The 11,605-nt window shown below is 41.8% G+C and overlaps 2 protein-coding genes across 3 annotated transcripts; one reads left to right on the top strand and one right to left on the bottom strand.

The window, feature by feature from the left end:
* Positions 1-643: 643 nt before the first annotated feature.
* Positions 644-4,729, bottom strand: CFAP68 (cilia and flagella associated protein 68). Of its 2 annotated transcripts, XM_060157947.1 has the most exons (4): positions 4,210-4,729; positions 1,959-2,189; positions 1,360-1,426; positions 644-922 (listed from the first exon to the last, which is right to left on the bottom strand). In XM_060157947.1, the coding sequence occupies exons 1-4, from the start codon at positions 4,249-4,251 to the stop codon at positions 753-755; spliced, it is 510 nt and encodes a 169-aa protein (XP_060013930.1). In that variant the 5' UTR covers positions 4,252-4,729; the 3' UTR covers positions 644-752. The 2 variants fall into 2 exon arrangements, with proteins under 2 accessions (XP_060013930.1, XP_060013931.1); XM_060157948.1 differs by lacking the exon at positions 1,360-1,426 and having other exon boundaries at positions 833-922.
* Positions 4,730-4,876: 147 nt separating this feature from the next.
* FDXACB1 (ferredoxin-fold anticodon binding domain containing 1) lies at positions 4,877-9,593 on the top strand. The gene is made up of 5 exons (XM_060160370.1): positions 4,877-5,065; positions 5,308-5,464; positions 6,327-6,530; positions 6,694-6,852; positions 7,601-9,593. The coding sequence occupies exons 1-5, from the start codon at positions 4,894-4,896 to the stop codon at positions 8,781-8,783; spliced, it is 1,875 nt and encodes a 624-aa protein (XP_060016353.1). The 5' UTR covers positions 4,877-4,893; the 3' UTR covers positions 8,784-9,593.
* Positions 9,594-11,605: the final 2,012 nt, after the last annotated feature.

Here is an 11,605-nt window from a genome sequence, read left to right as displayed (position 1 = left end):
TCATTATCAAGACTGTGTCAAGTTGAGGTTCTTCCTTGCCAAAGGCTTAATAAATAACTCCGTTTTGTTTGATCAAGTTTTCTTAGGTGACTTTTGTGGGGGAGTAAAAAATGGACAGTCCTTATCTTTTTTAGATATAAACTGAACTATTTATAGATGAAATGATATAATTTCTGAGAAAAATTTAAAAATAGAGAAAGTAGATAGGGATAGATAAGATTGGTTATAACCATTGTTGAAGGTGGGTAATGGTACATGGGAGTTCTTTATACCATTCTGTCTACTTTTGTATGTTTTAAACCTTCTATAATAATAAACAGTTATTTTTCTTTTTCTAGTCCTTAAGAGGGGATATATTCATTAAGGTCACAGTAAATGTAAACTATCTGACCATGACTACCAGGCTCACATCTAGAAAGCATCTAGCCAAATGTATCCTAAGTCATGATGGATTCTGCAGTTCCGCCCCTGATGGAAGGCAGGGAAAAGCAGAGTGGCTGTAGATTTGAGAGAAATAATTCTTTTTAATGCCTTCCTACAACACCCGTAATGTAGACCTAAGAGTAGAAATAATTAACTTAAATTTGACATTTAAATTTTGGTTTAAAAAAAAGGAATAGAGAATATTTTTTTGTGCTTTATTTATTCAGAGAGTAAGATTGTGCTACAGTCAGCTAAATTCTTAGTTGTTCTTAGAATGTGCTCCTTCCTACACTCTACACTGGAAAAATGAACCTTATCCTTTCTTAGCATCATGGACTCTGAAATTGGCAGTTATTAGGATTCCACACACACACAGAGTGATGCTCAATGTGAGGCTCTGAATAGCTACTCATGTAAGTTGACTTTTCTGTGCATTTGTATGGAGGAGGAACCAGCTCAGGTTGATGTCCTGGGAACCAGTGAGGCTCTCGCTTAAACCCTGAGGGAAGAGAAAAGAGGAGTCTTAGTAACCAATCTCATTCTTATTTCTGAGGGAATAGACAGTGAGGGAATAGACAGTGAATCATGTCAAAATTGAGAAAACAGAGAAATCATTCACTCATTCATTCATTTATTCACTCATTCAATTTACTTTTATTTGTGTTCCTTCTATGTTCCAAGCAGTTAGTTAGGTCCTGAGAATATAAGAATTAAAAAGAATAGTCCAGGGCTTCCCTGGTGGCGCAGTGGTTGAGAGTCCACCTGCCGATGCAGGGGACACGGGTTCGTGCCCCGGTCCGGGAAGATCCCACATGCCGCGGAGCAGCTAGGCCTGTGAACCATGGCCGCTGAGCCTGTGCTCCGCAACGGGACAGGCCACAACAGTGAGAGGCCCGTGTATTGAAAAAAAAAAAAAAAAAAAGATAGTCCACCTACTATGGGTTGAAAGTGGTATTTTTTTGTTGTAGCTTGTATCATATGTCGTTTCAAAATAGTGTCCAAACTGCAAAGAAAAAGTAGTAGATTAAAAATACAGAGTCTATAACCAATACTGGGAAATACAGGATACAATGACATGAATTCTAACAGGCTGTGTCATATTTTTGATTGACTATATAAGTCTATATGTCATTAGCCTATATCCTACTAATGTTCACATCCTTTGTTGGTTTGTTTGTTTAGGAGATTTAAGGGAAAGATGCAGATAAACAACAAGTCTAGGTAGGCAGGGACCAGGGAAGAAGCTACCCTGAGTCAGAAGACATTATATATATATATATTTCTGTAGATTGATGAAGTCCAAAGAGAAAAAGCATGCTACCCATCCTTTCATTACCTTACAATAATATAATGGTCAACTTGATAGTAAAGTGGGATAGGCATTCCAGCTGAGGACTGTTGCCCTTTCCCAACCACTCAATGAACAGAAGTCTGAGAGATCTCAGCATTGGAAGTTATCAGATTCCTGACTCTCAAATGGTCATTGGTATTTCCTTTTCTAACAGAAGGAAACAAAGAAGAGAAAGTTCGATTACCTGGGAAGGCAAGGGTTTGGGCTGCACGATATGCTTTAGGTCATATCTCTCCTGGTTCCAGTTGCCCATGAGGGTACGGTTTGAATAGGCATCTTCATTAGTGGTACATCTCCATCCATACTGGAAAAACTTGGACATATCATTCCAATCTGTCCACACTTCAGCATGGCCATCTGCATTAACGAGGCTGCCACAGTGTGGGTTTGTAAGGAATGAGATGAGGAACTCTCTCTGGGAAAAGGCAGGAATAGAAAAGCTTGTTGCACAAACCAGAGAGGAGAAAAGGCCTCCCTTTCTCTTCCTTCGCCAAGCATAACATAACACCTTCTAAGAATCTAGGCTTTCCTCCCAGTTTAATTGTTGTGGTTCAGTTTCTTTCTCTCCAAGTTCATGAATCCTTTGACCTGCCCTCTCAATCAGCAGTAGTAGATGACTATATAGATTAAATGTCCCCCCCCGGTAAAAGACAGGAGAACTTCAGTACCCCCAATACTATATGGAGAACTAGAAAATGTTCTGGTAATTTTGAGATGTAGGAATTTAAGGACTAAGAGTATTGCTATCGTCAAAGGGAACAGGAAGAAATGAGAGTTGGATAACTAGATAATACAATAAATGATCAATAAATGACAGTTTCCTTCCCTCTGGGCCCAGATCAAATGTCACTTCTCAGGATGTGCCATTCCCTTTTCATGATGCCTTCCCTCAAGTTAACTTCTCTTTCACTTGTCTCACACAGAACTTTATGTTCACATCTTTATATTTATAAATTTATACCATATGTTAGAGTTCGTCAAGGAAGTGTGGAATCTCCTACACTGATCCCTTGAGGACAGGATCTGTGTCTTTTTTATTACCGTATCCTCTCCTTCTGTTTACCCTCCTAATCAATAGTACTTGGCACATACCAGATGACCAATGTCTGAATTTCAATTTTTTGTAAGTAATCAGAAGCCTAACCATGTTTACTTTTGGTTAAAAGATGAGTCTGGTCCCTTGGTTTAGGAGCAAGACAATACCTCCCCTGAAGCTGAGTAATTTGAAGTTGAGGAGCTTGTGTTGTCTGAAGATTTTATAGTAGAGTGACAGAAAACCTTACTCTGCCGTTCCATGTTCTTTAAAGGAAGAGATGTTACCAAACCTGGCCTTCCCAGTTCTCCAAGCAAAGAAAGAATATAGATCACCCAGATCACCAGATGGCCATGATTTGGGAGTCACCACCCACCCACTTTTCCACAGGTAGAGACAAAGCCAACACTGTAGGTTTAAAGGTAACTGCTCTCACACCATGTGCCTTTGTGAAGAAAGATGCACACACTGATGTCAACAAACAGCATGATGACTAAAGAGTACCTGGTCCTACAAAGCCCAACACACCAAGTACTCAGACTGCAAACCAAGATGACACCATCCCTGGGGCTGTAAGGACAGACATCACCACCCACTCAGTTGTCCAAGTCTGAAACCTGGGGCTTATCCTAGACTCTGATTTCTCTTTCAACTCCCTACATCCATTCTCAATCACTAGGTCTTGTTGATTTTTGAATCAGTCCACTACCCTCCATCTCCACTGCCAAGTTCCAGTTCAGATCACTATCAGCCTTAGTTTCCATTACTGCAGTAGCCTTCTCTCTGACCTCCTTGCCATCCGCCTTTTTCTCCTCCTATCATTTCTCCATAGGAAAGCAGAATTTTTGAAAATGAAAATCTAATTGTGTCATCTTCCTATTTAAAATCTTTCACTGGCTGGCCACTGTTTTCAGAGCAAGGTTCAAGGTTGTTAAAATGTCTATATGACCTGGTCCCTGCTTAACTTTTCCGTCTCATCTGTTACCCACTCTCCCTCAAAGTACATTTCGGCCAAACTCAGCTGTTGTGTTTTTCCATCATGCTTGTGCATGTATTGTTCCTTCTGCCTCTTCACTCCTCTTGACTCAGGTAAGGTGTACTTTCCTCCCTTTAGCTTTCAACCCAGGTGCACTTCATCCAGGGAATCTTTCCACTTCACCCCCAAACTTGGTAAGGTTCCCCTCTGTGTGCTCCCACAGCACCCTGAATTACTCCATTCATAGCACTGCATCCCACTAAATCAGAATTGCCTCTTTTGCTGTGCATCCTCCACCACACTACAAGCTTGGTGAAATCACAGGCCACATCTTGTTCCTCCATATATCTAACTGCTCTCACAGGCCTGGCACATAACAGACACTCAACATTTCTTGAATGAATAAAAGGTAGGAAATAGAAGCACCTGGAGAAATTCCGAACAGCAGTAACAATGGGTTGCAGTCATTTCGGATGAGATGAAGGCTGTTAGAAAATCCTCTGTGTCAGGATGCAGGACACAGCCCAACCTCTTCTTGGCTTCAGCCCGGCCCTGCTTCCTTCACTCAGAACTCGCCTCACCTTCGACCTGTCCCTCGGCACTAGTGACTGCTTGTGACCTCATATAGGTGTGATGAAGTCGCTCAGGGCTCAAAGGCATCTTTTTTTTTTCGGTACGCGAGCCTCTCACTGTTGTGGCCTCTCCCGTTGCGGAGCACAGGCTCCGGATGCGCAGGCTCAGCGGCCATGGCTCTCGGGCCCAGCCGCTCCGCGGCATGTGGGATCTTCCCGGACCGGGGCACGAACCCGTGTCCCCTGCATCGGCAGGCGGACTCTCAACCACTGCACCACCAGTGAAGCCCAAAGGCATCTATTTTAACACTTCCGATAGGGTGAGGGAGTGAGGGAACGGGGCGGTCGGGGTATCGCTTTTGCACTCAGGGATATTTTCCTCCTCGGATGTTGCTGCACCAGACTGTCAAGACAACCGGGCGCTCTAGAGCGTCATCAACCAGCGACGGGTGAAGAGGTGGGGCCGCAAGAAACCGGCGAAGGAAGTGACGTAAAAAGGAGCGCCTCCGAGAACGCGAGCTGGGAGCACGTTGAGGCCATGGCCCCTCGGCGCCTCCTGTTGGTTGGGGAGGGGAATTTCTCCTTCGCCGCCGCTCTGAGCGAGACCCTGGATCCGAGCACCAGTATAACTGCCACCTGTCTCCAGCGCCCGGCCGACTTGGCCCGGGATCCGCTGGCCCGGGAGAATCTGCAGCGCCTGCGCGAGCGAGGTAGCGAGGCAGCGAGGCCCACCCCTCCGTGAAGCCCCGCCCAGCAGTGGCACCGCCCAAAGTGGAAAGGGTGGGCACGTGGGGATTCAAGGAATCTGGGGGTTGCTCTTGGTCTTTACGTGGACCTTTACAGAGAGCCTGCTGTGTGCCTAGACCTGGGTTGTTTTGCATGGTTCAGGTTACGGAGGGGTTTTCTCTCGTTCCAGGTCTTAAGACATCTTTCTGTCTATATTTCGTTCCAGGTACCGAGGTACGCTTTGGTGTGGACTGCACCCAGCTGGTAGATGCCTTTGAACTGCAAGACAGAGAGTTTGATCGAATTTATTTTAACTTTCCGCACTGTGGACGCAAAGCTGGAGTAGCTAAGAACAGGGAACTGCTTGCCAAGTTTTTCCAGAGGTGAGCACTCAGAAGTGAAATGTTTAAGAGGTACATTACATAGTTACTGCGCTCAAACATGGTAGTCTGGGAAATATGGCGTACAAGAGAATATAATGCTCCAAAGGAACCCACAATCTAGTTGGAAAGGCAGACATTTAACCTTAATGCTAAATAAAAGTACTCATAATGTACTGTTCGTTCGGCAAAGGGAGGATCATCTATTTTTGATAATGGGAAATGATGGTAGTATAGTCTAATTTAGGAGCCAGACTGCCTGCATTCAAATCCCCACCCACCACTTAATAGTTTTGTGATTTTGGGGATTAAGTTTACTTGATCCTTACTTGCTTTTGCTTCCTCATCCATAAACTGAAGATATTAACAGTAACTACCTCATAAAATTATTGTGAACGCAAAACAGTGCTTTATACTATTATACAATAATACATGATACTAATGGAGGTCTCTTTGGCTCATAGTTGTCATGAAACTTTTCACAGAGGCAGTATTTTAAGTTAACAGGCAGGAGGGGAGTAAAAAGAACAACTTTCTAAGTGGGGAAGAACAGCCTGATCGCTGAATCACATATAGGAACTTTGCAGACATTGACTTTTCAATGAGATATAGATGTACAATACAAAAACAACGTTGGATAACTCTGTTGTCAGCCACTAGTATCAGTTATGAGTTGAACATTGAATTTAAATTCTTGTTTACTTCCAGCTACTTTTTTTTGCATGTTTGAAGTCTAATAGACCTTTGCAAATAGATATGATTTGATTTTAACTATTTAACAGCCAAACCATATATATACAGCTAACTCCTATGGTAACTTGTACTTGTTTCTGATAAACGGCTGGTGTTTCCCTACCCCCGTTAGCTGTGCGGATGTTCTTGCAGAGGAAGGAGAAGTCCATGTGGCATTGTGTAGAGGACAAGGTGGGACTCCTGCTGATAAGCCCATGAGAGAATGGCACAACAGTTGGCAAGTGGTTGCTATGGCAGCTCTAGGGGGATTCATTTTAAGTGATGTGCATCCCTTCAGCTGTGAGGCTGTGCCAGGGTACAAGTGCACTGGATATAGGTAAGTAATAACAGAGTTCTAAGCCTTTTCCATCTCTCTCACTAATGATAAAAAAAAAATCTCAGAGACATACTTTTTCTTTGTCTATTTCTTGATTCAGTCTCTAGAAATACTTGCTTTCTTTAATAATGACAGTCTTAATAATTGCTGTCTATTTTGCCAGGAGTCAAGATAAGTCCTTTCATGTAGAAGGTGCTTTGAACCATATCTTTACCCGGAGCTTACCCTATGAAGGTTTGCAACCAAGAATTTCCAGGATCAAACTGGGTGACCAGTGGTTTTCTTTTCTAGAACCAGAAGTACTTGTAGGAAAGCTGAACAGGTAACCTGATTTTACCAGAAATCACTTCTATCTCTAGTTGTATCCTGATTGGCTTGATAATCAGGCAACCATACATTGAATGGATGCCACATTAATTGTTAATGATGTCATGCTGTGAATACTTGTCAGTCTGGCCTGCACAAGTCTCTTTAGAATTAAAAATTGTCATATTTTCTGCAAATATCATATGATATCACTTATATGTGGAATCTAAAAAAAGGGGTGCAAATGAACTTATCTACAAAACAGAAATAGAGTTACAGATGTAGAAAACAAACTTATGGTTACCAGGGGATAAGGTGGGGTGATAAATTGGGAGATTGGGATTGACATATCCACACTACTATATATAAAATAGATAACTAATAAGGACCTACTGTATAGCACAGGGAACTCTACTCAACACTCTGTAATGGCCTATACGGGAAAAGAATCTAAAAAAGAGTGGATATATGTATATGTATAACTGATTCACTTTGCTGTACACCTGAAACTAATACAACATTTTAAATCAACTGTACTCTAATAAATTTTTTTTTTAAATTGTCGTATTTTCTGGTTTATTGTAGGCTGTCAGAGTTCTGAAACACATATCTCTCTTTATGGTAGATGATTTCTTTGTTTCCTTTCCAGATCAACTTAAGGATAATTCTTTTCTATACAGCTATTTGTGCTTTTAATTCTAGCTACGTTATAATTATTAATAATTTTAAGTTAAAAAAGTTTATTTTTGTGTGTGTTTAAACAGGGGTTTCCTAGAAGCACCTTCATATCATCCTATCAAAACCATAAATGAGAAACTCATTGCTGAATTGGGGAAAGCTTTCCCTCTAAAAAGGCTGAAGTGTTCTTCCCCTTTGCTGCCACAGGGAGACACCAGTGTTCTCACTTCCTGCCACTGTGACATCCTATCATCTGCCTTTTGGATTAGTCTCCATGAAGATAACTCAAATTTTGAGTCCCTCACTGGTGGGACAACAGAAGACATGGAGGATTTTCTAGTGTCATTTTCAGAACTCAGCCTTCCCAAGAACCCTAGAAGAGACAGTAAGGAAGAAGCTCAGGAAGGAACGTATAGCCAGGCCAAGGTCTGCCTTAGACCTTCTCTTCTAGTTCATGTTCAGGCTCTAATCCAAGCACCAGACTTCCTCCCAGGTTCTCTGTACATCCTCAGTGGACCTGTTTTTCAGAAGTGCCGCATCTCACCTTTCACAATGCCAGCATTTCATGAGACTTTGTTTATCCTTGGATTTAATAAAAATCTGAAGGATGGCTGTCTTCAGTCACTACTGGATCATCTGAAGGGCATTCTAGATAGCCTTCTGACCCAGACATTGCTCAAGGGCTCTAAGCTGGGCAGTTCAGTGGAATTTGTCTTTCAGCCACCTGGGGAAGATTATATGATTACTGTGAAGTCTCAAAATTTTGGCCCAGATTGTGTGAAGGATTTGATTATTGGGTCTGTTACCACATCTGCTACAAGCATCATACACAAAGACCAGTGTTTTGTGTGTGTGTCTATGAACTTGGACCTATTAGCCATGCTTGTCTGGGGTATCTCTGATTGGAGAATGTTGTGGACCTTTGATAATCGTTTCCTGAAGAATTTTGCCCCTGGGAAAATAGAACCCTTTAAAAGCTATTCCCTATATCCTCCATACTATGTGCATGATATTAGTTTTTGGTTAGATACAAAGAAAAGATTTGATGAAGTAGAGTTTCACACTGTGGCCCGAGCAGTGTCACAGGACAGTGTCATATCCATACAATTCCTTAGTCGTTTTCAGCATCCAAAGACGGAACAGGTCAGCCTCTGCTATAGATTGACCTACCAGACCTGTGACAAGGCCCTTACCCAGCAGCAGGTAGCATCAATGCAGTCCCAGCTAAGGAAGGAGATTCAACAACAACTACATGTGATACCTAGGTAGTTTAGTAAATTCATCTCTACATAGTGATCCTCACAGGTGTGGATGAAAAAGACCAATTTGTAACCTGTAGTTCTTTCCAGACTTTTTTTTTTTTAATCTTTTACTTTGTGACTCTAGCTACTGATGGTTGACTTTAAACATATCTGTGACTCGATCACTTAAAGTTTACAGACTGTAATGTGAGTGGTGACCTTTGGAGTTGTGCAATATTTTGTTCGTGAGTAATGACTAGGAAAACAAACAAAACAGCATCTTATACACTAGATGCTGTAATGCTGAAGCAGTAGAATTTGAGTGTCTCGTCAAATATATTTATAAATATATTTTCCGAATTGTCAATTCCTCTTTCCTTAACTCTATCATATCATCTCTCTAAATCATTGAGAATAGTTTTTAGAGTCAGACAGACCGGCATTTATTACCTTGGGTAAAAGTTGCAAGTGTCCCGTATTATTGGTATCGTCATCATGTTTATTCTGTGGTTGACTGCTGTTAAAGTCATGGAACTAAGTAAGTGTCTCACTTAGAGCTCACACCTAGGTCTGTCTGACTCAAAAGCCCCTGTTCTTTCTGCCACTTTGTTACTTTATTTTTCCTTCCATAGTTTTTTCAACAGTAATCTCTGAACTGTGATTAACTTTACACTTTTCCCCCCTAGGTTTTGGGACTTCTGTTGTAAGCATCTCTAAGGGACTTTGGGAGATTGGCTCAGCCCAGGACTCTGCAGAATGGGGTGCTATAATGTGCATTAATGTATGTTCCTGTTAATTAATAGTTAGGCTCCACCAATTGGAGCTATATTGTAAACTCTGTGAAGGAAATAACTGTCTTATTAATTCCTTTAAAAAATTTTTTTTAATTGAAGTATAGTTGATTTAATATGTTGTCTATTTATTCTTGCATTTGGAGAAGAGCATGTGGAAAGGCAAGAATTGAAGCAAAGAAACAAATTAGGAGGTTATTATAATAATGCAACCAAGATATGATGGTGACCTGGACCAGGGTGGTAAAAAGTGTTTGGACTGGGTAATAATTAGAAGAACTTACTGATGATTTAAATATATGTGCATGCATGAATGTTTTGGAGTTAGAGAAATAGAGGAATCAAACAGAATCCCTAGGTTTTTGACCCAAGCAACTGGGAGAATAGAAGTGTTTTTAATCAGAATAGGAAAACTGGCATGGGAGTAAGTTTGGGGAGTGAAGAATCAAGGGATCTCTTATGGACATATGTATTGCTTAGCTCTCCACATAGACTTAAAGCTACTCAAGGGCAGGTAATGTGATTTATAGCTTTCTTCCATCCCCAGTAGTGCCTGGTACATGTGAAACCAAGCAGACCCTGCAGGGCCTTCCTGAAGACAGATTCCCCCACCTTCTCCGAGTCTCCTGCCTCTTGTTTGCAGAAAAGCTTTAGCCTCCTAGGCCTTCCCCGAACTCTAAAGAGTAGTTTTTTTGTTTTGTTTTTTTGTTTTGGCCGCGTGGCCTGCGGGATCTTAATTCCCTGACCAGGGATCGAACCTGCATCTGCTGCAATGGAAGAGCGGAGTCTTAACAACTGTACCATTAGGGAAGTCCACCAAAGAGCAGATTTAACCTGAGAAATGAGAAAATGCAGAAACAAAGGAAAACAGTCATGTAAGACAAAATTATGATAGTTTAGCCATAAAAAAAGTCAAGTACATTTAGTTCCTCCTCAAGGGCCATAGATAATATTCTGAGCCATATCCTTGTATGTTTTATTGATACTAAACCCCTACCAGGTGGAAGAAGTTAATTGCATGCTGATCACCAGCACAAAGACCCCAGGAGGTTGATGCTGTTGACCCCTGAAATACCAACCTGTTACCTCATCACCAACCAGTCAAGGATGTCCATGAGCTGATCATGCACACCTCAACTCTTTCCCTCACCTTGCCTTTAAAAAACCTTCCCTGAAAGCTTCAGGGAGTTTAGGTCTTTTGAGCATAAGCTGCCTCTTCTCCTTGCTATAGACACTGTACTTTGCTTCAGCACAACCTGGTGTCAGTACATTGGCTTTTCTGTGTGTAGGTAAGCAGACCCAATTTTGGTTTGGTATCACTTGGATGAGGTATCATTTGAGCTGGATCTTAAAACAAGGGCAGGGTTGTGATGGAAGGATTGTTAGGCAAGGAGGGCATGCATTCCAGGCAGAGGGCATACATGAGCAGAGGTAGAGATATGGGAGCATTTGGGGTACTTTACAGGCTAGTTGGAACATAAAATGTGTATAGGAAAGTAGTGGGAGATAAGAAAAGTAGGTTAGGGATGTAGTATTTTTGAAAATTAATTGGACAGTATTGCACAGGATCAATTTGAGATGGGAGATCCCTGTAAGGATGCTACTGTAGTAGACTTGGGTAGAGTCAGGGAGGGGCCTGCACTAGAGTGAAATGAAAAGGAGGTGGCTGTATGAGATATAGTTACATTGAGATGTCTGAATTTGGCAACTAGTAATTTCATGTGGGAATTGAGCAATAGGATCAATCTCCATTGTTAATACTCAGGAATTTTTAGTATGAAGTCATAACTTGGGACCCTGTCAAGTTTAGCACTCCCTCTATAACCTTGTTTTACTTACTGGTACGGAGCTTCACAGGGTGGGATAGAGCTCTGTGATTGGGGGAGTAGGCAGAGTATCAGGAACAGATGAATGACCTCTGAGAGTCACAGGCATGATATCATCAAAGTGCCCATGTAAAAATGCCTGTGTGAAATCAAGAGCTTTCTCCTGATCTCCTGGTTGGAAGAGCATGGATTTTGTAGTAAGACCTGGGTTGGAACATGGCTCCATCACTTCC

This window comes from Lagenorhynchus albirostris, chromosome 9 (genome assembly GCF_949774975.1).
Source record: "Lagenorhynchus albirostris chromosome 9, mLagAlb1.1, whole genome shotgun sequence".
Classification (NCBI taxonomy): Eukaryota; Metazoa; Chordata; class Mammalia; order Artiodactyla; family Delphinidae; genus Lagenorhynchus; species Lagenorhynchus albirostris.
The sequence above is the reverse complement of the archived record's forward strand: the minus strand, read 5'-3'. Positions and strand labels throughout refer to the sequence as shown.